Source organism: Erythrolamprus reginae, chromosome 1, assembly GCF_031021105.1.
Source record: "Erythrolamprus reginae isolate rEryReg1 chromosome 1, rEryReg1.hap1, whole genome shotgun sequence".
NCBI classification, from domain to species: domain Eukaryota; kingdom Metazoa; phylum Chordata; class Lepidosauria; order Squamata; family Dipsadidae; genus Erythrolamprus; species Erythrolamprus reginae.
The window spans coordinates 202,779,872-202,804,074 of record NC_091950.1 but is presented as its reverse complement, the minus strand read 5'-3'; the positions used below and the strand labels follow the sequence as shown (position 1 = coordinate 202,804,074).

Genomic DNA, 24,203 nt, shown 5'->3' with positions numbered 1-24,203 from the left:
CTCAATAATAAATTCTTTGAATTTAGTTAACCTGGTTTTCTGGTATCTTCAGTATTAAAGATGTTGATAATACCTTGTCTTCATTCTCACAGTGGATCTACTTCCTATCTATTGTCTTTCTACCCAGACATGAATAGAAGAAAGCTCCATTTTTCAGATGAGAGACCTGCCTCTGAGCACACTTATTTTGGAATGGAGCCACACCGGCTTTTAACATTGTTGTTGTCCTCTAACAACAATTTGTAATACATTAAGGCCAATGTTGCAAATACAGAACTAAATAATTCACGTGCCTTCTGTGAGGGGGTCAATAGAATTAGAAGGAAGTTTAAGTAGATTCTATGACATCTGTACTCTAAGAGCAAACAGAATATATTGTAATTTCTAGGGTTCCTAATACTAAAAAGCCCAGGAAGTTGTTTATGGAACTCCCTCAATGTGCTAAAGTTTCTTAGCTCAAGGAATTGGATTTAAAAATTGGTTTGTTCTGTGACTTTTCTCTGAAAGTGTGATCTGTATGACGGTAAGACATAGAATGGAGTTCCATATAATATACATGTCTTAAAGAACCCAGTTATTCATTATTGGACTTCTAGACCATTCAGAAGCCGTGATTCTCAGCCATTTTATGATGGTGCAGAAATCAAGCAAGAGCCAAGGATAAATGTGCACGTAAGAGAGGGGGAGGATGGGAGAAATGTCGAAGATTTTTTTGAGAAATAACTCGTGAAACTATATCCTGTAAAATCTTAACAGGAAAACTGATAAACAAAATAATGTGTTTATGGGAAAAACCTCCTTATGTTTGGTTCCAAAAATAGTGCTTTCTATGATAGGAACATGAGAACTGTGGGAGAACTCATTTTTCTTCACTGTTAATATCTTTTTCACTGCTGTGATTAGTTGATGAAATAACATCAATGGGCTATAAGTTGGCATGGAAGGTGCTGTAATACTTGTAGTTTAGAGTTGAAACTCTTGTTGTTAAAGGAGACAATCACACCTTGAGTTTTAGATATGCTCACAAATACATGCATAGCATTTTTGGTTAATCATTCCAATATTGCTAATGTTTTTTTCTGTTCCAGCAATGGAAAATCCTGAAGTGCTTGTAGGCAGCTGCAGTACTCAGGATGATGAACATTTATACAGTGTAAAACATCATGCATCAATGTGCCAGCTTCTGGAAGATCAGTTAAGAAGAAAACTTAAATTTTTCTTTATGAATCCCTGTGAAAAATTCTGGGCCCGAGGAAGGAAACCGTGGAAGCTGGGCATACAAATTCTGAAAATAGCTATGGTCACTATCCAGGTGAGATACAAAGCTGCAGTACAATTATTACTTACACATTTTTAGCTACTGCTATATAAATTCAAGTAATTATAACCAGTTGAGTGACAGCCTCTGATTTACTGCTGCTTTAGTGACTTGTGTTTTTAGAACCATCTGTACGGTTGGTATTTGAAACTTTCAGACCTTAATACAGGCAGTCCTCGACTTATGACCATTTGTTTAGCAACTGTCTAAAGTTACAAGGGCTTGGTCATATAATTAGAATTTGGGCGCTTGACAGCCAGCATGTACTGTACTAATGATGGTTGCAGCATCCTAGAAACATGTGACCTGCATTTGCAATCTTCCCAGTTGGCTTCCAACAAGCAAAGTCAATAGGGAAAGCTGGATTTATTTAGCAACCGCATAATTCAATCAATTACTGCAGTGATTCATTTAAAAACCATGCCCCCCCCCCATTTTTAAAAATAAAATCAGGTACAACTCATGTAATAATTGCCTTGCTTAGCAACAGAAATGTTGGTCATAATTGTGATTGTAAATCAAGGACCATCTGTAAGTATTGAAATGACCTGTGTTCTTACACACTGAATATTTTGGAAGAAAATATTTTTGTCAAGTATTTAGTATTGACAAATTTAATAATATATGTATCTTCATCATATGTTCTCTGAAGTGACTCGAGACAGCGAGTAAACGAGACGGTTCTGTTTATTTTCAGCTCTTAGGAAGTGACTGTCAGCTGGAACGCGTCTCAGCTGGCAAGGGAAAAGCCAGCTCTATTTATACAATTTTTTTCCCGCTCAAAACGAGCTGTCAGCGCCTTAACCAATCAGGCGCAACCTATTTACATAGTCTCCCCGGTAACAAAAATATACAGAGTATTCAACACCCCTCCCTTCCTAGAAAAAAAACATACAGATTACTCAGAAAGCCATGTGATGTATTCAGCCAATCGGTGTGGTCTTTGGGTGTTCCTTGTGGACCTGCGCAATTCAGTTAGTCCTTCGTCGTCGGCATGGAAGGAGGTCGGTTCGTCGGTACCTCCTCTGGCTTCCAAGGGCCCAGGTTGAACTCCGGCCCCCAGAGTTGAGCTGGCTGGCACATCACCGACCTCCGCTGACGAAGATGGCTCCGATGTGCTGGCTGAGCGGCTTCGAAGGGGTGAGTCCATATTTAAATCCATAAATGTTGGAGTTGCGTCGTTTCCCATCGGTTTGTCTGTGTGTACAATCGGTGTTTGATCACTAGACTCAGTTTCTGGGCACCTTCTTAAATGGTCGATGTGCCTAGTCCATACTCGGCCATCGTTCAATGAAATTAAATATGTTTTTGGTGCTTTTTGTTGCAACACTGTGCCCTTAAGCCACTTAAGGCCTCCATCAAAATTCCTTGCAAATACACATTGCCCTATAAACATATGTCTCTCAGCATTTTCAGTCATATAATTCTTTGTACAAAACACAGGGTGTAATCTATCTAAGGTTGACCTGAGTTTCCTGCCCATAAGAATTTCTGCAGGGCTCCTGTTGGCTTTTGCATTGGGAGTTATATGTTGTGCCAATAGGAATTCATCTAGGTGTTCTTGCACCTCCCCAGGGCCAGCCCTTTTCAATGCTTCTTTGGCAACCCGAACATATCTCTCTGCCAATCCATTCGCCCATGGCGAAAAAGGAGATATGAGGGCGTGCCTTACCCCTAACTGATCTAGGAAGAGTTCAAACTGTCTGGCTGTCAGTTGGGGCCCATTATCAGAAACTAACACATCTGGGCAGCCATGCGTGGCAAACAGATGGCGTAAAGCTTTTATAGTGGAACATGTGGTGATGTTATGCATTAATATTATCTCGACCCACTTAGAATATGCATCTACTACAATTAGGAAATATTTTGAATCAATGGGGCCAGCGAAATCTATGTGCAATCTAGACCAGGGGCCCTGGGGCTGATCCCAGTCCATAGGCGTTGTTTTTGGAGGTCTTGGCCTTGACTCCTGACAAGGGTCGCACTTGGACACCCACCTCTCAATGTGGGCATCTAGTCCTGGCCACCAGAAATGCCCCCTTGCTAGCCCCTTCATCCTTACGATGCCTGGATGACCCACATGCAGCATAGTCAAAACTTTAGACTTTAAACTTTCTGGAATCACGACCCGGTCACCCCATAATAGACATCCCTTAACATAGGATAGTTCTAACCTTTTACTTTTGAACTCCAGGAGCTTGGTAAAGGTACGCGGTGCGGAAGTTAGGCCAAAGGGCATCGCCTGGTACTGGTAGTGCTGCCCCTGGACATAAAACCGGAGGTATTTTCGGTGTCCCGGATGGATGGGGACGTGCAAATACGCCTCCTTCAGGTCGATGGATGACATGAGATCTCGGGGTCTGATTGACGCGAGTATGGTGCGAAGGGAGGCCATTTTGAACCTGCGGTATAACACGTACCTGTTTAGGTGCTTCAGGTTCAAAATTAGCCTGCAACCTCCCGATGTCTTGGGTACTATGAAGACCCTGGAGTAGAACCCCATGCCCTCCATTTGGGCTGGCACCTTCTCGATGGTGTGGATTTCCAGAAGATGAGCGATCTCCTGCTCCAGCAATGCCCGTTTGGCAGTATCGATGGGCACTGGACAGGGCACAAAATGGGTAGGTGGGAGACATAAGAATTCGAGGCGGAGCCGTCGGGTCACTGTGTCCAAAATCCAAGCATCGGAGGTTGTGGCCGTCCAGGCGGTACAAAACCTTTGGAGTTTTCCCCCCAAAGGGACCTGCCCTGTGGAGTCACTTGGCTCCACGGAAACCTCGCTGGTTGGAGCCTCGAAAGGGCCATTTCAACGGTTGATATCCCCTGCCCCGGCCCTGGAAGCAGGTCCTATCGCTTCGGTACGAATAGGACTGACCATATTGACCTTGTGAATAAGGTCTGGAAGCCTGGGTAACTCCGGAAGCTGGGTCCCATCGAAATGGCTGCTGGCGTCGGTACGGGGTGCTATTGCGATCTTGGCGCCTGGAGGATCTGGTGAGGACCTTCCTCTTGTCCTTGTCCTCCACAAGGACGGCCTCCAACACCTCCCCGAACAACTTCGTGCCTTCGAAAGGGGCAGATGACAAGCGCCACTTCGACTTGGCATCCGCCTGCCAATGTCGAAGCCAAAGCAGGCGTCGAGAAGAAATCGTAGAGGCCATGCCCCTCGCGGCAAACTTCGCTGCGTGCAAAGTAGCATCCGCCGAGAATTCGGCCGCAGCCAGGAGCTTGTTGAGATCTTGTTTGAGACGAGGATCTTCAGGTCCCATCCAAGCTTCCGGGTTTTCAAACCGGCATTTTGACAGCACGGTTCTCAGGCGCGTAGCGTATTGGTTGATTGTTTCGGCCTCTAGCTGCCCCATTCTGGAGAACTGGTGTCTGTAGACGATCAGCGGCTTCGTCGGCTTGAAGTGGGCTGCGAGTTTTGTCTTCAGCGAGTCCCAGGAGACCGAATTCGCCGGAGCCGGGTCGGTTAATGTCTGGGCGAGATCGAACATCTCCGAGCCGCAGTAATTTAGAAAGATCGCTCTCTTCCGATCGTTGTCGGCTTCTCTCATGCCAGCAGCCTCAAGAAAGACGTTGAACTTCGCTAGGTAAGCGTCCCATGTAGTCTTCTCCGGGTTGAAGAAGTCCGGGGCTCTCCCGACAGGCAGGGAATCCATAGCGGCAAGCGAAGGCTCGTTCTTCCGTCGTCGCCAGGTGAAGTGACTCGAGACAGCGAGTAAACGAGACGGTTCTGTTTATTTTCAGCTCTTAGGAAGTGACTGTCAGCTGGAACGCGTCTCAGCTGGCAAGGGAAAAGCCGGCTCTATTTATACAATTTTTTCCCCGCTCAAAACGAGCTGTCAGCGCCTTAACCAATCAGGCGCAACCTATTTACATTGTCTCCCCGGTAACAAAAATATACAGAGTATTCAACATTCTCCATCTGTGTTGCAAAAGAACTTTCATAAGTGCCAGCTAACATAGCTATCTCGTTTAGGAATTATAGAACTTTTAGTCCAAATATTTGATGGATGCTGGATTGGGGTAATGAACAGAATAGGCTATTAGTCAAGTAGAGACAATGAACAATATCAAGATTATAGTTGCAGTTTCATTTCATTATTATATATGTCACTCTTCAGCCTTCTACTAATTAAATCCTCATTGATCACCAACTATAAGGAAATATGTGTGTTCAGAATATAGTATGAAAATGTCCAATATGAACTATACTAATATTATATTATGTTTTTATTCAGCAAAACAGATCCAAGATCAAAAAGAATAAAATAGTCATGATATTGAACTGGGCTAAATTATAAGTGTAACAAGAATATAGTTACATAAATATAGGAGGAGTCTTTGACCACTGAATGAAAATAAAAGTTGTAAATCGGAGGGATGGTACCCAGCTCTTTTTTCCTATATGTTCAATTCCTGATTTATTTACCTTTCACACTCTCAGGGTAAAATGAAACTACCAAGAGAATGAGTAGGGAATGGTGGTAGAACTACTGTATTTTTCGGAATATACAGATAAGAGGCACCCTTTTCCTCCCTAAAAGAGGCTGAACATTTGGGTGTGACTTATACTTTGAATGTTACTTTTTCAAAGTTTTTTTCCCCAGCCCTAGCAAGGTGCTGACAATCTTCTCTGCTTCCTATGCCCTCCGAAGAAGGTTTTTTCCAGCCCTAAGTCTTTGCAGGCTTGCTTTCATTCCTACCCCCTCTGAAAAAGGCTTTTTCAGCCCTAACCAGAGGATAAAATAATGTGTTCGAGCTGAACTGACTAAGAACACTAACCAGATGAATACCTGATAGGTAGATTCCCCCCCTCTATTTTACTCCCCCGAAACTAAGGTGCGTCTTATACTCCAGTGTGTCTTATACTCTGAAAGATACGGTAGCTACGAATGCTCCATCAATTAAAAAATTTAATGTACTTGTGGTCAGAATGGACTTTTTGAGTATTTTAGCTGAAGAATTCCCTTTCTATTGATATTTTCAGCTTGTAGTTTTTGGTTTAAGCAATCAAATGGTGGTTACATTTAAAGAAGAAAACACGGTATCCTTTAAGCATCTATTCCTGAAAGGCTATATGGACAGCATGGATGACACCTATGCAGTGTACACGCAAAAAGAGGTCTATGACCAGATCTCTTTCGCAATAAACCAGGTAATATTAGTCTATCTATCTATCTATCTATCTATCTATCTATCTATCTATCTATCTATCTATCTATCTATCCATCCATCCATCCATCCATCCATCCATCCATCCATCCATCCATCCATCCATCCATCCATCCATCTATCGGCTGTATGTTCCAGCATAAGTCTGGAATGACTCAAGCAATTTTAAACAAACTTGGTACACAGATGATTTACCCTCTGGAAACAAATACTGTGGGAGTAAGATACCCTAGTACCCCTTAGTGTGTGTGTGTGTTCCAGCATAACTCTGAAACATCTGGGCCATTAATGAGAGTGAGTGCAGCGTCCTAGAGTGGACATTGTCTATGATTCACTTCTGTCACAGCTTCCTCTAGAAAGCCAGCCATGACATTTGTCCTCCACTGGGCCAATGGGAAAGCACTTGATATTCCCTTCTCTTGACAGAAGGTGGCCCAAAGTGCCATGATTGTAGAAAGGGTGGGAAAGAGGAGTGCGTTGGAGGGGGGAGGGACAGGGCAGGGGTGATGGGCATGGGGGTAGGGGGAAGAAAGGCCCCTCTCAATGACTCCCTGTTAGAGGCAGACGACGCCCCCTGGTGGATTTGGGGCAAAGTGCCAAGATTGTAGAAAGAGCGGAAAGAAGATCACATGGGAAGGGGAGGGCAGGGGTGATAGGCATGGGAGTAGGGGGCAAAAGACCCTTCTCAATGGCTCCCTGTCAGACAAATGCTTTGAGGTCTATAAATACCCGTGTAGCGCTGGGTTTTCAGCTAGTATTTTATAAAATATTGTACACTGAACCTAAACTAAGCTTGAAAAAGCCAAGTCATTATATGTAAACAGATATGAATGGAAGGAAAATCACATTGGTTTCCTATACCATAGAGCTTGCATTGGCTCTAATGAGGCAAGAGATGCAGACCTTTTAATTCCATAGTAACCTCATGAGATAAAGGTAACACAGGCAATTGGCCCATAAAAATGAGGTTTTCTATGACTGAATCCATTTCACCGAGTTTTATTTGAACCTTAGTCTTTGTAATTCTATTCATGAGATCAATAAATCTGAAAAGCAGGATGTTCCATCGCAGACATTCTCTTGCGTCTCCAATTAGTTCAGTTTTAATTACCAGGCAGCTCCATTAACTGGTTGTACCTTGTCGCTTAGTTCTTACAGCTGCGTGCTAATTCGGTTGGAAATCACGCCTACGAAAAGAAAGGATCAAAAGAGACGCCCATGGCAATATGTCAGTACTTCTACAAGAGAGGAATTATCAGCCCTGGAAATGACACTTTCGATATTGACCCAGAAATTGAAACTGAACGACTCAAATCAGATAGATTGTTTCTGTGTGTGTGAGAGAAAGGAGAATGAGAGTGGGGTGGGCGGAGGTCAGAAAGAGAGACAACTTGAGCAAAGTCATAGTGTTTAAAAGCAAACACATAGTAATTTCCAGTATCATTACAATATAATGGGTAGACACTTCAGATGTTTTATTTGTACAGGAAGAAATTCAACTACTGCAGATAGTCCTCACTTAGCAATTGCTTCATTCAGTAACAGTTCAGAGTTACGACAACAGTGAAAAGGTATATTTAAGACCAATCCCTGAACTTGCAGCGATTGCAACATCCATTGTCACCTTCTCAGCTTGTTTCCAACAAGCAGAATCATTGGGGAAAATGGCAGGAAGTCACAAAAGTCATATGCCATTTTGCTTAACAACCTGAGGTGATTTGGTTAATGACTGCACTGGAACTGTCATGGGATGTTTCACTTTATGACTATATCACTTAGTAACTGTGATTAGTAAGTGAGGACTACTTGTACATTAGAGTCTTGTTTAAGTCATGAAAACTGCAGTAGTGGTGCTTCATTTAATTCCTTGCCCCATTTCACTCAAATGATGTCAGCTTCAGTCAGACCTAGTATATTCCATATAGACGTACATTGTTTATATCTATGGAGATTCTCAGTCATCCAGGTTATGGTTGTCCTGAAGGTGCTTTTTCAAGAAGTAACTGGACTTTCTGGTTTTTCTTTGAAGATGTTTTGCTTCTCATCCAATAAGCTTCTTCAACTCTGAGCTGAAGAAGCTTCATGGATGAGAAACAGAACATCTTGAAAGAAAAACCAGAAAGTCCAGGTGCCTCTTGAAAAAGCACCTTTAGGGTGTACGTGGTTTAGTTTCAAAGTGGCCTGATACCCTGCTGATAAAAATGGCTGACTCATAGCCCAGTGTGTTGACTTTATTGTATCTGAAGCAGGTTCTTCATAATGGTAATTATTGAACAGAGTTAAGGGTGCATCTACTTGCAAGATACTGTAGTATAATCAAAATTGAAGCAATTGATGTCCCTCATCCACAAAAGTGTCTTGCCAACTCAACATTGCAAACATCACCAACACTAATTGGTGATTCAGGTTCATGGTGAACTTTACTATTAGGAAAAGTGAGGCAGTGCCCTCAGACTGTAGACATGTGATAGAAAGCATTAGTATCCTGTTGGATGACATAAATGTTTGCTGTGTGGATTATTTTGCGCTCTTACTTTTGCCCTGAAGTATTGAAGAAAATGTCACCTTACAATGCACTTACAAATCCAGTTAGTTTACTTGCCTGAGCCATTCATGTTTATGTGCTTTAGGCAAATACCGAAATATATTGGCTGACTACTGGCCTCTGAAACTTTGTGAATAAATTTGAGTGGACAGTCTTAACTGTTCAACATGAACATTGATTACTGAACATATAGAATTATTAGTAGTGTCTGTTATGAGAATTCAGAAGCATTGTGACTTATTTTTGGAGTTTGGAAATAGTGACATAAATAATAATCTCTTAGCGAACTAATGTAGTAAACATATGTGCACAACATTTCCAAACAATACCAAAAGCTGAATTCTGTAAGGATATCTTAGCTTAAACCTCTTGGGTATGAAAGATATTAAAGGACTGTTGACAGATTGAGGGTCTTTTCTTGATATATGTATGCAATTACATGAACCAATGTGTAACATATACAAATAATTACAGTACAAGAACTTTCTGAATTACTGTTTCTTCATTTTATTCAGATGGAAGTAATTCATAACTGCATTGAAACATCATTCTACAGTCATAAGTAGAAGGGCCTGTAACCATAGAAATTAGGGTATTAGGGTACTGATCTGTGGATCAAGTATAAAATTTCCTTTTTGGGTTTATTTTTAACAAGCAGATATTTTCAGGGATTCTTTATCAAATAAGAATTCCCATAAGGCAGAAGTTCAGTAAATATATGCATTAAATTAATGAAAAAACATAGCTGCTTTTTTCTTGCAAGTATGAAGAAAGATTTTACATCTCGTATTATTTAGATAAGACTACTAGTGACCAGATTCCTTATTACTGATTTTCTGTCTTCCTCGTCTTATTAAATATTGAGTATTTTCTATATGCCGTAAAGCATCTGTCTTCCCATAGAGTGTCTTTATGTGGAGCCAATGCTACCTCTGGAAAATGGGACACTTAGGAAGACTCCTTTCAATTTTACTTTGGACTTCCAGAGGTGAGGAGAAATAAAAGTTGCTGGCATTCTTGAACATTTTTGGTAATGGTGAAATAAAGCTCCGGTCTCTGTTCTAGACTTGTAACTCTGACACTCACGTTCAAACTGAAGGCCATTAATCTCCAGACTGTTCGACAACACGAACTCCCAGACTGCTATGATTTCACACTAACAGTAAGTACAGAGGTGGAGTCCTTGGAACTTTCTGAGCTTGGTTGTTTATGTGCAGATAAACTAGGAAGCAAGTAAAAAAAATTGAACTGATGAAGACTTGTAATTAGTCATTTTCTGAAGGGCAGGTTTGGGATGGGAGAAATGGGTCTAGATTGTGTCAGCTTCTTCTTAAAGTGGACTATTGCAGTATATACATTAGCAATTTAGAAGTAGAAAATAAAGTGAAATGATAACGCTGAAGCTAATCAAGAGGCAGGCACCAATGATTTATTGCTACCAGAGATTTGCCTGCCCACAGCTGCAAATACCCATTTGGTAAATCAGCTATTCTTTGTGTGTGTGTGTGTGTCCTACAATTCACATTAATTCTCGCGGTAACTCACCTACTCTTCTTTTAGTTAAGTTCAAAACATAATTCTATATAGTATTAGCTTTTTGACAATAATATTAACAATAATATTAATACTTTTATTATGTGTGTAACTATATTGTAATTGTACATTTTAAAATTTGTTTCTATTTATTTTTGGTTGACTGTGGCTGGCGATCAACTTGAATACTCCTCAGATGGAAAAGTGCAATAAAACCCAAATAGTGATAAGAATAGCAAAATTTCTGAAACAATATTAAAAAGATGAAGACATTGGGTCATGTTCTCTTGTTAAGTTTTGTTCGAGGATTATTCAGATATAGTCTTCCTTTATTCTATTTCTCTACCTTATTTTTAAACTGCTTAGATTTGGGGGAGAATGGTACACTGACAGAACTAAATTAACTCCAAGCATTTTCTGTTTTCTACAAAACATGCTTTTTATATGCCATCACTGCTTCAAAGTTATACTTCAAGCTAACTATAAGACTTTATGGCTTTTTTGAGAAGAATAGTAGATAGATAAATAGATGGATGGATGGAAAGTAGGTAGGTAGGTAGGTAGGTAGATAGATATAGATTTTGATTTTATTACCAAGCAATAGGCATAAACTATTCAGATTCTATCTGAACTAACGAGTGTTTAGAAATAAGAATAATAGCATCTTTTCTATCTCCACAATATCTACAGATACTCTTTGATAACAAAGCTCATAGTGGAAGAATTAAAATAAGCCTAGACAATGATATTGCCATCAAGGAATGTAAAGACTGGCATGTTTCTGGATCAAGTAAGCTTAAAAAACATACTTTTGTTATTACTTATTTAGTGCTTATTAGGTTTTATTGAAGGCCTAGTGATGCATGAAGTTAAATATAGTATTTGCTATGTTCTGTAGTAACTATATTTTTTTAAGTATGTTTGTCAACTGAGCACGCAATTTGAATATGTGTGTTACATCATTTCACCTATAGTCCTTAAAAAAGTCTCTTTCTATATGGTTAATATTTACATTACTGGCGAAATTCAAAATTTTTCCCTACCAGTTTGGTGGGTGAGGTTTGGTGGGCGTGGCAAGGAAGGATACTGCAAAATCTTCATTCCCACCCCACTCTGGGGCCAGCCAGCGATGGTATTTGCCGGTTCTCCTAATTAGTCAAAATTTCCGCTACTGGTTCTCCAGAATCTGTCAGAACCTGCTGAATTTCACTTCTGATTTACAGTATATTAGAAGGGAATTCCCCACAATGGGAAATTTGCCCCAAATGCAAATAACTACATAACTTGAGGGAGGAGGGGTCCTCTTTAGACTATCAAAAGTGTGAAGCATTCATTCTTTTTGATGGCTTTGAATCCTTTAATTATCCACCTCTCCCTGTATTGAAAAATGAAGTAAGATGGAGGCCTCTTCTCCATTATTAGCACTCTCTCAAGGCAATTTCACAAAGAAAATTTTCCCTCAGACACAAATGAGTATGTGTTCTTTTTTTTCTTTTTTTTGGAAAAATACTTTATTTATTTACAGGAATAATTAAAAACAGGGAGGGGAATTGGAGGGAGGGGGGACAGAATGAAAGGTTGGGGGTAGGATAGGGTAGAGGGGGGGAGAATTCAAAAACAAAACATATTATAATAGAATTGTAATACAAGTGAGTTATAGTACACAAGTGTTTTAGAAGAAAGGTAATAACTCTTATTTTCTTAATCTTAATATTTATATTTGGAAATAACTCAAATATAGTATTCCTTAGTATACATATATTGACATTAAAGTTTTAGTTGTAAAGAGGTGAAATAAAGAAAAAGAGAAAGGGAGAAAAGAAAAGAAAAAAGGAATATGTAAAAAAAAGAAAAGAAAGAAAGAGAGAAGAGTCTGCATTTAATGCAGACGTTTTTATGGACGACTTTTGTTTAATTGTGGGGTGGGGAGTATATGGGTGATATGGTGGGTGTGTATAAAGATTGATTATTTTGAAAGTAGTCAGTATGTTTGTAATGTGTGTTAAGTTAGTTAGAAAACAGATAAAAAGAGATTTGATATATTTTCTTGTTGCAAATTTGATTGGTTTTTGGTGCTTCTTTTCTAATTTATTTTAATATTAATTTAAGTGTTGAAGGTAGTTTTGAGTATAGTAATGTATAAACTTTACAATAAAAATTTTTTGTATTTTTTCTGAGAAACCCATTTATGCCAATTTTCCCATGTTTCGTAATATTCTGGGTCTTTTTTGTTTTGTGCTTCCATTGCTATTTGGGACATTTCAGCACATTCGTTAATTTTCGTAATTATTGTAAAGAAAGAGGGTACTTGGTCGGATTTCCAAAGAGAGGCATATAATATTCTGGCAGCAGTTATTATTTGTAGTATAAGGTATTTTTGTGTCTTAGTAAGATTTTGTCTGAATATCCCCAAAAGATAGAGCTCAGGTTTGAGTGGTAATTTGATTGACATGACTTGGTCGATTAGGGATTGAATTGTTGTCCAGTATTTTTGTGCAATTGGGCATGTCCACCATGTGTGGTAGTAGGTTCCAGGTTTGATCTTGCACTTCCAGCAGGTCGGTGAGAAGTTGGGAAACATTTTGGATATTCTTGCTGGGGGCAAATGCCAACGATAAAACATTTTAATTTGGTTCTCCTTATAGGACATTGCAGTTGTCATTTTATAGTTTGATGTCCATGTTTTCTCCCACTCAATTAAGTTAATCGTATATCCAAAATTCTGAGCCCAAGCTATCATACAACATTTCACTTGCTCTTCGGGATTTTCTTGAATTAGTAAGTAGTTGTACAATTTTGAAATCATTTTTGTGGAAGGGCCGAAAAGAATCGTGTCTATTACATTATTATTTTGAAATCCAAATTGCTTTTTGTGTTGTTCATATTTTAGTTTAATTTGTAAATATGTTAACCAGTCTATATTAATTCCTTGATTGTTCAATTGTTGTTTAGAAATAAGAGCGTCTGATTCATCAAGTAGTTGTTGGTATCTCAGAGTTTTAGAGTACGAGAAAAGATTGGGAAAAGTTAGTATTTCATTGGGGGATATCCATTTTGGTATTGAGGTGTAGTAATTTTTTTTTATGGTAAACCAGATTGTTATTAGTGTTTTACGTAAGTAATGATTTTTAAAGTATTTGGGTATTTTGTGGTAGTCTGCTGTCAAGAAAGTATGCCACCCAGCAAGAAGATCAAATCCTTCCAGAGTTAAGAGTCTTGTGTTTTGGAACGTAATCCAATTTTTAATCATGGTTAAAATGGTAGCTTGATAATACATGTAAAAATCTGGAAGTCCAAGTCCACCCCTGGATCTAAGGTCTTGAAGGTTTTTCAATTTTATTCTGGCCTTCTTCTTGGTCCAAATGAACTTCTTTATTTGTTTGTGAAGAATATTAAAAAAGGTTTTATTCAAATTTATTGGAGCAACCTGAAATAGGTAAAGAAACCTTGGAAGAATGTTTGATTTTATGGCAGCTATTTTTCCCATAATAGATAAGTTTAATTTTGACCATCTGTTAAGATCTTGTTGTATTTCTTTAACTAATCGTTCATAATTGTCTTTTTTGATCGTAGCGTAGTTCGAAGTCATCCAAATTCCTAAATATTTAATTTTTTTTCTGGTCTTTATTTTAATTAATTCTTCCAAGGTAAGTATCTCTTTTGGTATCATATTTTTTGTCAAAATTTGTGTTTTATTTTTATTGATTTGTAGGCCAGATATTTCACCAAACTTATAAATTTCGTCAAATAAAATGGGTGCTGTTCGAATTGGATCTTGTAGGATGAATACAATGTCATCCGCAAAGGCCTGCAATTTATAATGTTCTTTTTTAATCATAATACCGTGAATTTGTGAGTTGTTTCTTATAGTCTTGAGAAAGGTCTCGATGGCCAGAATAAAAATAAGTGGGGACAGAGGACATCCTTGGCGTACACCCTTAGTTATAGTGATTGTGTTAGTAATATCATTGTTAAAAAGAATTTTGACCGATTGAATAGAGTAAATAGTTTTGATTAGATTGAAAAATTTGGAGCCGAAATTCATGAATTTAATTTGATTTATAAGATAATGCCATTGAAGACTATCAAAAGCTTTTTTGAGATCCATAAATATTAATGCAGCTGCTTTATCATAGTTTTTGTCATAGTATTCCAAGGCATTTAATATAGTTCTTGTGTTTGTGGAAATATTTCTTCCCGGAAGGAATCCGTTTTGGTCAGAATGAATAATTTTATTTAATATATTTTTTAGTCTGTCCGCAATTATTGATGCAAATATTTTATAGTCAGTGTTAAGTAATGCAATCGGTCTGTAATTCTCCAAATGGTGTCTGTTTTCAATGTCTTTAGGGATAAGGGTTATATAGGATTCAAACCAGGACGCGGGCAGTTTTGCATGTGAGAGCGCATTGTTATAGATGTCTAAGAGTATGGGAACCATTATATCCATATGAAATTTATAAAATTCAGATGGGATTCCGTCTGGTCCTGGGGTTTTATTGTTTTTTTGTTTGTTTATTGCAGCCTCAATATCCGAAATAGAAATTGGTTTGTTTAGAAGAGTTCTTTGGTCATCTGTTATCATAGTTGTTTGTTCATTTGTTTGTAAATATTTTGATATTAAATCGGCATCCAAATTTGAGACTTGGTAGAGTTGTTGATAAAAGTTTTGAATAATTTGTTTTTTTTCAGAATTGGTCGTTTTCAGTTGTCCAAAGGGATCAACTAAGGTATCTATATTTCTATCGGATTTTTGATGAGCTAATTTTAGAGAAAGCCAACGTCCTGGTTTATTAGCCGCTTCAAAGTATGTTTGTTTCGCAATTTTAACCTTTTGGGCGATATGTTGTTGTGTTATTAAATTTATTTGATGTTTGATCGTATTTATTTCTAATAGGGTTATGTTGTTTTTAGGATCATTGCAGAGTAGCTTTTCTGCTTCTTGAAGAGAGATGTTTAGTTTTTGAAGTTGTGCATATTTTTCTTTGTTTTTGTTTGCTGTATATGAGATGTACACACCGCGAATATATGCTTTAGTGGCGTCCCACGCTATTTCGTTGGGTATCTCGCCATTAAAGTTAATTTGAATGAAAGGGGGGATATCATTCTGTATTTTATGTTGAAATTGTTTTTGGTTTATCACTGTTGAATACATTGACCATCTATGCGGAATATTGTAAGTGTTGTCTTTTATTGTGAGTAGGAGGGGATTGTGGTCTGCCCAAGTTGCATTGAGTATTTGAACATCAATTATTTGATTTATTATTTCTATATTAGACCAAGCCATGTCAATACGTGAGCAGGTTCGATGGGGGGGAGAGAAAAAGGTATATTGTATAGATTTAGGGTAAAAGTATCTCCAAATGTCTTTTAAGGCGTATTCATAAATTATTTGTTTAAAAGTAGAGGGAATGATGTTATGGGTACGGCACTTGGAGTTACCTTTATAATCCTTATGTACATCAACTATTGCGTTGAAGTCTCCAATTATCACAAAATTGTTTAATTCTAATTCTAATATTTTTTTGTGTAAATTTTTAAAATAGGAAGATTGTCTAACAGATGGTGCATATATTGATATTATATTTATTGTTCTCTTATTTTGTAGGGTTATTTGCACAATTAGTAGTTGACCATTTTCATCGGTGTATATTAATGTTGGAGAAAATTTTTTTTTAACGTATAGAACTATGCCTCTCTTTTTTTCGGAAGCGGAAGCACAAAAGAATTCAAACTCAGATTTAATTTTAAGGTTGGGAATAGCTAAAAGAGTAGTATCTTCATTTTTAATGTGGGTTTCTTGTAATGAGATTACATCATAGTTGTTTTCAAATAGTTTATGGAATGTTTTTTGTCTCTTTTTATATGAGTTCAGACCATTTATGTTTGTTGAAAATAGTGTGATTTGAGGTTGTTTATTGTTGTGGTGTTGGTTCCTTAAATTTCTCCTTTCTTGCCTCAGCTCTTGCCCGGGTGACTGGTCCATGTTTGTTTGGCTCATCATTTTGACTTTGTAGTTCTTGATCATTATTTATCTGATTGTCATCAAGGGTAGCTTCTTCATTTCGGGGAGTGTCTCTAGCGTCGAATTCTTTAAGGGCAGACTGATCCATCTTCAAGATGTGGGCGTAGAAGTCTCTTGCATCTTCAGGAGTGGAAATTTTATATTTTTTATCCAGAAGTGTAATCGTCATTCCTTCTGGAATCATCCATCTAAACTGTATAGATTCTTTATTTAATTTGGTGGCTAGCGTTTGATAGGGTTTGCGTTTCTCCCTTACTCGCTTCGGGATTTGGCGTAAGATTACTATGTCTCGACCTTGATGAGTAGCTGGATTATCCTTGGAGGCATTATAAATTTCGTCTCTAAGTTTCCTTTTGAGAAAACGTACGTGGACCTCTCGTGGGAGTCTGTTTCGTCTAGCGTATGAAGTTGTAAGCCGGTATACCTCGTCCATTTGTGATAGAATTTCGTCCGTTGGTTTATCAATAATTTTAGATATTATTGTCGCCACCGTGTAAGGAAGGTCTTGTTGATCATTTTCTGTGATATTTTGGAAACGCAAAAAAAAAGGCTGATTTCTCAAGCTCCAGGTTCATGAGGGACTCTTCCAGGGATTTATTGGTGTATTCTGCCTTTGCTTCTGAAAACTGGAATTTGGTTTCCATCCTGTTGGTTAATTCTTCGATATTATTTATTTTTTCTGTGTTCTTGGTGATTGTTTCACAGACAACTTCCATTTGGTCTTCCAATTTAGTCGTTCGCTCCTCAAGGCAACCCGCATGTTCTTGAATTTTCTTGATGTCTTGCTTCATTTCTCCCATCGTTCCCTTTATGGATTCGAAATTAATATCTAGTGTGTCTTGCATTTTGTTCATCTTCTCCAATAAGGCATTTAGTGATATGTTAGGAATTTCTTGTGTTTGTTGTTGGAGAGATGCTTTGTCTGACAAATCCGCTGGGCGTTGCTGGGTTGAATTTGGTGTTGCAGGCTGATTGGGGTTTTTCTTCCAAGATTTCATAAGGGTTGGTTGATTTGAGGCAGACATTTTGTATTAAGGAGAAGTCGTTAGAACAGTATATAAATGGTGTGTATGTTATAGTAAAGAGATGTATGTGGTGTAAAGGAGTATATGTAATGTTGTCGGAAGTAATGAGGTTAGAGTAATTAAGATGATATAGAAAGTTGCAGTATGTGTAGTAAAGATTTTTTGTTTTTGTTTTTGTTTTTAAGGATACGATTAGTAGAGAGCTGTTAAAAGAATATCAGAATTTGTTACAGTTAAGAAGTAACAAAGGAAAGACAGTTTATATTTAGGGTTCAAATTATCAATAGAATAGCATTTAGATCAATATGACTCCAGTAATAATATCTCAATGTATGGAAAAAAAAAGGGAGGGAAGAAGAAATGGGAGAAAATAATAGTTCAGTAGTACAGTTATTCAATATTCAATATGAGGGGAAAAACAGTCAATCAATCGAGGGATTACTCTATTAAGGAATTAAATCAGTTGATTAAGTCAGTTGATTAGATCAGATAAATCTTAAACATTAATTTACTATAAGTTATATTATAATTTACTATAAGTTATAAAATAAAAGAAAAAAAGGTCCTGTTACTATTTGGTATTTAAAGTTAATTAAGGATAAATAATAATAAAGTCTAAGGTTTAATATTAGTCAAGGTAATCTATCAGTATATTCTAGCTAAATATAGTACAGTCTATCTTAATATAATATAATACAATATAATTTATATAAATAGTTCAGCAAGTAGAGTAAATATAGTATTACACAATTGGATAAAGAAGTTTTGCCGGTATATATGGTCCAAAGATAGTCCAAAGATATCAAAATAAGATTTAAGTAAATTAAGTAAGTTAAGAAGAATTCAATCCAAATCAATCCAAATCAAAGGGTTCGTGATTCGACAACAGTATGGTGCTATTGAGTTAATCCAATTCAGTACAGTTCAGTTCAGTTATATTGAGAGTTTGATAGAAGGATATTGCTGGGGTATAAATTCAAAGAGTAAAGTCAATGGTTTCAACTTTTGTTTGTAGTTAATGAAATAAATTTAATGACAAAGTTCCAGAGAGGATGAGAAATAAAAGAGACAGTCGAGGATTAGTAAGTTGTCCAAAGGTCCGGATCTATGAACGTCCAAGATTCAAGTGTCCTAGTATCAAATTGTCCAAGTTGTTTAATTTCCAAGTATCCAAAAGTAATCCAATATATGTAAAGATGTCCAAAAAAAAAGGAGTAATACTAGTGAGAATTAAGAGAGAAAAAAAAGCAAAAATATCTATCTATGCAAAGTTTATTTATTTAATATTAAAGGAGGGAGGTAAAAAGTAATAAAAATTAAAGCAAAATTAGGGCAAAATTAAGGCAAAAAGGGTATGGAAAGTAAGGTAAATGGTAGGTAAAAAAAAAAATAGGGTCGGGGTTTTCCGGTTGCTGTTTTGACTCTAATCTGCTTTATTTATTTATTTTTTCCAACTAATCAAGATGTTATTTCAAAGACAAATAGCAAAAATATCCTTGTTGAGGGGGGTTTTAACTTTCTCCTACCTTCAAAGCACGTTACTTAAACCTTCTCTCCCTGCGAGAATTTAAAGTGTAGCTGATAGTTCTAGGGCAAATCAAAATCACAGATAGACGTGGCGAAAAATCATTTTAAAAACCTTCAAGTAAATTCCGCCGAGTCATCGTCGCCATCTTTGCCAGGATCGTAACACTCACAAATCGAAGTCGCCGCCTCTCGTTCTTCAGACTCAAAAAAGGAGTCGAGATGTCTCTTTCGCAGGGAGTAATCCAACACGCAATCCACAGATCCAAAAACCGTTCTCAGTCCTTCTGCAGCAAGCAATAACACCCCCAAAGGTATTTGTCGTTACCGCGGCTTCCAAAATAAAGCAGAGCGCAGCGCTTCCGGATCAGCAAAAAAAAGCTGATCTCTTTGGTTGATGATTTGGAGGATCTCCCGTCCCCCGGGGGGGGTCCGCCGAACACCCCTGAGTGCACGAAAACTTCCCCTCAAAGACCTTGGGCTCTACGGGTCCGCGGTCGCCCGATAGGGCAATCAATCAACGCAAAAGGCCAGATGAAACCCGGAGGACCGGGAAACACACAGCGACAGCACCGCACCACAACCGGAAGTTCCATGAGTATGTGTTCTATGAGAGTATCAGGTTAACTATTATGCATAGACAAGTAAATCAATCTTTTTTTTCCCAGTACAGAAGAATACCCATTATATGATGATCTTTGATGGTTTTGTCATAATGACATGTCTTGCATCACTGATTCTCTGCACACGATCTGTAATTAAAGGAATTTATCTACAAAGGGTAAGCTTATGTTTGTCAGTATCTCTTAATAAATTTAATTGCAGCTTTTCAATAGCAATTTCTCTTTTCTTGCCCTCTCACGTATCCTAGGAATTTGTGACTTTTTTCCAACATCACTATAAGAAAGAAGTATCTTTCTCTGATCTAGTGGAATTTGTCAATGGATGGTATATCATGATCATCGTTAGTGACCTTCTTACCATAGTTGGTTCTACATTAAAGATGGAGATACAAGCTAAGGTAAGTGACTTGAATGCTGATTAGATGACCTGTGTTCCAGTTTTGGAAGTCCCAATTGAAATCTTATTGACCAACCTGAATTTTGTTATTTTTATAGTTCACTTGAGTCTTCAACTGGGGGAAATGGTCACATTGAGAAAACTGCTGCTCCAGAGAAGGCATTTTTCTAGCTGTATATTTTACCTATCCATGGTAATATCATTAGAAATTAGAAATGAGCAGTATCTGTGCATATCATTAAAAGTCTATTAATTTGCTGTGCAATGCATTTGTGCTCTTTGTCCACCAGGAAACAGCCCTGACATTTTTAGCCCATTTCTTTTTAATGGAATAAGGTTTACTCACCTCCCCAGAACGGTCTCCTAATCTAGCAGAACTTTATGTCTCCCATCTCAGTGTCAAAAGAAAAGAAAATATGGTATCCCCAAGAGTTAAAATGAATATAAAAGGTCCTTTTTTTATGGGCACCCCAACTGAAATTCCGTTAGTGTAATTTATTGAACATCATCTTAATCTTCATATAGAGTCTGACAAGCTATGACGTCTGCAGTATCCTGTTAGGAACTTCCACCATGCTTGTGTGGCTTGGAGTGATCCGCTACCTCAGCTTCTTTAAGAAATATAATGTAAGGATCTTCTGGAACACTCATGCTCTTGGTATTCTTTTCTGTTATTACTTGGCAATGCTGAATGTCTTTGGAAAGTCTAATGAGCATCTCTGGGTTTTTCTTGGGCCTTGTTTTTCAGCTGCTTATTTTGACTCTCCGTGCAGCATTGCCCAATGTCATTCGATTTTGCTCCTGTGCGGCTATGATCTATCTGGGTTATTGTTTCTGTGGCTGGATTGTGCTGGGCCCATATCATGCTAAGGTACTGTGAGTTGGATGTTTGTCATCTAGTTTTGTATCTGAAGGGTCTTGGGCAAATGTTAACAAAATGAGCACGCTGCCAAGATATCTGAAAGGGCCAGTTTATCACTTTAGTTATGTAACTATACATGATCACCAGAATATGGAGTTGTCACGTATAGGTATATATTCTGCATTATCTGAGGCATTGATGCACATTAATAAAATATTGTAATATCCAGAGATTTTCAAGGGCTGGTATTGAGTAAAACATGTAACATTTATTTGCAGTTTACTGTATTTGACCAGTATTTTTTAAACAACTTGAGCAAAAAATGGAAATAATTTTCTTTTCTTTTGTCTGTTTGTTCCTGAATATTTGTTCTCTTCTAGTTCCATACCTTGAATATGGTTTCTGAATGTCTTTTCTCTTTGATAAATGGAGATGACATGTTTGCTACTTTTGCAAAAATGCAACAGAAAAGCTACCTGGTGTGGCTGTTCAGCCGGATCTACCTCTACTCTTTCATTAGCCTCTTTATCTACATGGTTCTGAGTCTCTTCATTGCCTTAATTACAGACACGTATGAAACAGTGAAGGTACATAAACATCACTATAGGATGTTACGTTTAATTTTTGAAATGTGAATTTCCAAAAGTTCTGAAATAGTTTTCTGAATATCAAATGATTTTGTTCATTTCATTATTCTCTTGTGCAAACAGAGATATTCTACACCTTTGCAAGAATTCAGCATAACATCATGACATCATCATACAAATGACATAGAGCTCTGATAAGTTCATATTTACTGCAAGTAAGCAAAAAAGGGCCATTTGCATGATGACATCATGATGCAGTGTCATCATTTATTCAGTCTATGTCAAACTCACAGAGTCATGTTACCGTCATATAATGTATTGCGATGTTTCCCCCCTTTGCGGAACTGGGGTGGGCTTGGCCTGCGCATAATGCATCCAAATCACAGGCCATCTGTTCCATTTATTCCATAGCTGAGTGATAAGTTTTTTGTATTTAATTTTTTTTGTTAGCATGGTTTATCTGGTTCTAAAGAACTGAGCAAGTTCTTTAGAACAACCAAGACTGAAGTTTAAGGCTATAACCTATTGCTTAATTTCCCAACTCTACTTTAATCTGAACTACTATGCTTAATTTCCCTTGGGCAAGAGGACATGTACTATGATAACAGTTGTTTTTCCCTTCCCATTGCCTATAATATGAGGGAATCTCTTCAGAAGATAGTTTGGGTGCTCCAACTTCCTAATGTCCTCTGTAGGCCCTAAAGACAAAAAAAATATGAAAAGCCCTCAAGCACTCTTCTTGCAATACTGACATGAGAAGACCCCAGGAACAAGACAAGATTTTAAGTTAATGTTATGTTTATATTGAATTACAAGGATATTTAATTCAACACAATTCCTATGATTTTTGTTGTTTTTGATGCAAAGTTGTGTCTAATCCATTGTGGCCCCATGGACAACATTCCTTCAGGCCTTCCTGTCCTCTACCATCCCCTGAAGTCCATTAAATATCCCGCTGACTGCTTCAGTGACTCCATCCAGCCACCTCATTCTCTACCATCCCCTTATTCCTTTGCCCTCAATCTCTCCCAGCATTAGGTTCTTCTCCAGTGAGTCCTTCCTTCTCATTAGGTGGCTAAAGTATTTGAGTTTTATCTGCAGCATCTGGCCTTTTAAAGGGCAGTCAGGGTTGATATCTAGGACTGACCGATTTAATCGCCTTGCAGTCCAAGGGACTCGCAGAAGTCTTCTCCAGTGCCATATTTCAAAGGCCTTGCTCCCTCTCTATTATTTTATTACTGCCTTAGCAGCCGTCCGCATCTTCAGGTAGCTAACGTACGATTTGACAAAGCAGATTTGGCTCTGGTTAGCTTTCATATTGGAAGTTGAAAAAAATCTAGTGCTGTGGGAAGTTGAAAACCCATCCTGGAAGGTGGCAAAACCACATCACTTTCTTACCATTCCTGGGCAATAAAACTGAATGGATGTATCCATGTAAATCACAAGGAGTTGGAGAAGGTGGCTTTGCTCTTTGATTTCAGAATTTTCCTTTTCTCTCATATGAAAAAGTATAATTTGGCAGCATCATTTGGAAGACATCTGAATATTTCCTCCAAGGCTACTAGAGTCTGCCTGGAATCCTGAGGCTCAAAGTTGTGTTCCCCTGTCATTTCTACCAGAGTTTAAAGACCGATAAAATGCAGATTACAAGTCCACCCTAATCTCCAAATCTCTTGTGGAAACTTGGGGGGAGGTGGATGAGAAATAGGGTGCAAGAACCTCACTTTTCTCCTTTTTAATAGCTTCTAACTCACCAGGAGAAACCTGACCTTTCCTATTTTTCCTCATCCCTCTTTAAAAATTGTGTTTTTCATAGCCATATAATATCCACTGGAGTTGTACTACATAACAACTTTTTTTTTTTAGCATTACCAGCGTGAAGGCTTTCCAGAGACAGAACTTCATTCATTCATAGCCCAGTGCAAAGACCTGCCAAACTCTGGAAGATACAGATTAGAAGAGGAGAGTCCTATCAATATTTTCTGTTGTTGTAAAAGGTTGGTGACTAAAGGCCTGGGTGACAGATGCATCATCTGACAGCTTGGTTTCTTCAATATTAAATTAAGTTGGCTGCTGTGAGAACAGAAAGCAGGTTAATAGAACATCAGTGTTGAATCTAGTGAAACTGTAGGCACTTTCTCATAAGCCTAGTGACCCTACACTGGTTTGAAAGCTGCTCTAGATTCCCATGATCCCCCAATGTCATAGATAGATAGATAGATAGATAGATAGATAGATAGATTAGATAGATAGATAGATAGATAGATAGATAGATAGATAGATAGATAGATAGATAGATAGATTAGATAGATTAGATAGATAGATAGATAGATAGATAGATAGATACCCATTTTTCAGAATTGCAAATGGTTAAAAGTGAAAGCAATTACTGATTTATTTTAAACTTTCTGAGGGTTGAGGAATAAAGATACCAGTGAACCTTTAAAATAATGGTGCATAAGATAACTTTGGTATTAGTTATACTTTTGTATAGTGAGCAATTGTGATTATCCCCACTAATTCTTTGGGTTTTTTTAACAGTACAGTTTCTAACCTTGCACTTCTTATTCAGGGTGACTTATTTTT

The 24,203-nt window shown here is 37.8% G+C and overlaps 2 protein-coding genes across 2 annotated transcripts; both read left to right on the top strand.

Moving 5' to 3' along the window:
• Positions 1-1,090: 1,090 nt before the first annotated feature.
• On the top strand, positions 1,091-19,926 carry LOC139160029 (mucolipin-3-like; the record flags this gene model as incomplete). The annotated part of the gene is made up of 7 exons (XM_070737547.1): positions 1,091-1,312; positions 6,312-6,479; positions 7,646-7,797; positions 9,943-10,029; positions 10,107-10,203; positions 11,265-11,364; positions 19,817-19,926. Coding segments are annotated over exons 1-7 (936 nt in total), but the record flags the coding sequence as incomplete, so codon positions are not given.
• Positions 19,927-20,103: 177 nt separating this feature from the next.
• LOC139169788 (mucolipin-3-like) lies at positions 20,104-23,654 on the top strand. Its single transcript, XM_070756475.1, has 5 exons — positions 20,104-20,169; positions 20,694-20,795; positions 20,917-21,039; positions 21,411-21,617; positions 23,484-23,654. The coding sequence occupies exons 1-5, from the start codon at positions 20,104-20,106 to the stop codon at positions 23,652-23,654; spliced, it is 669 nt and encodes a 222-aa protein (XP_070612576.1).
• Positions 23,655-24,203: the final 549 nt, after the last annotated feature.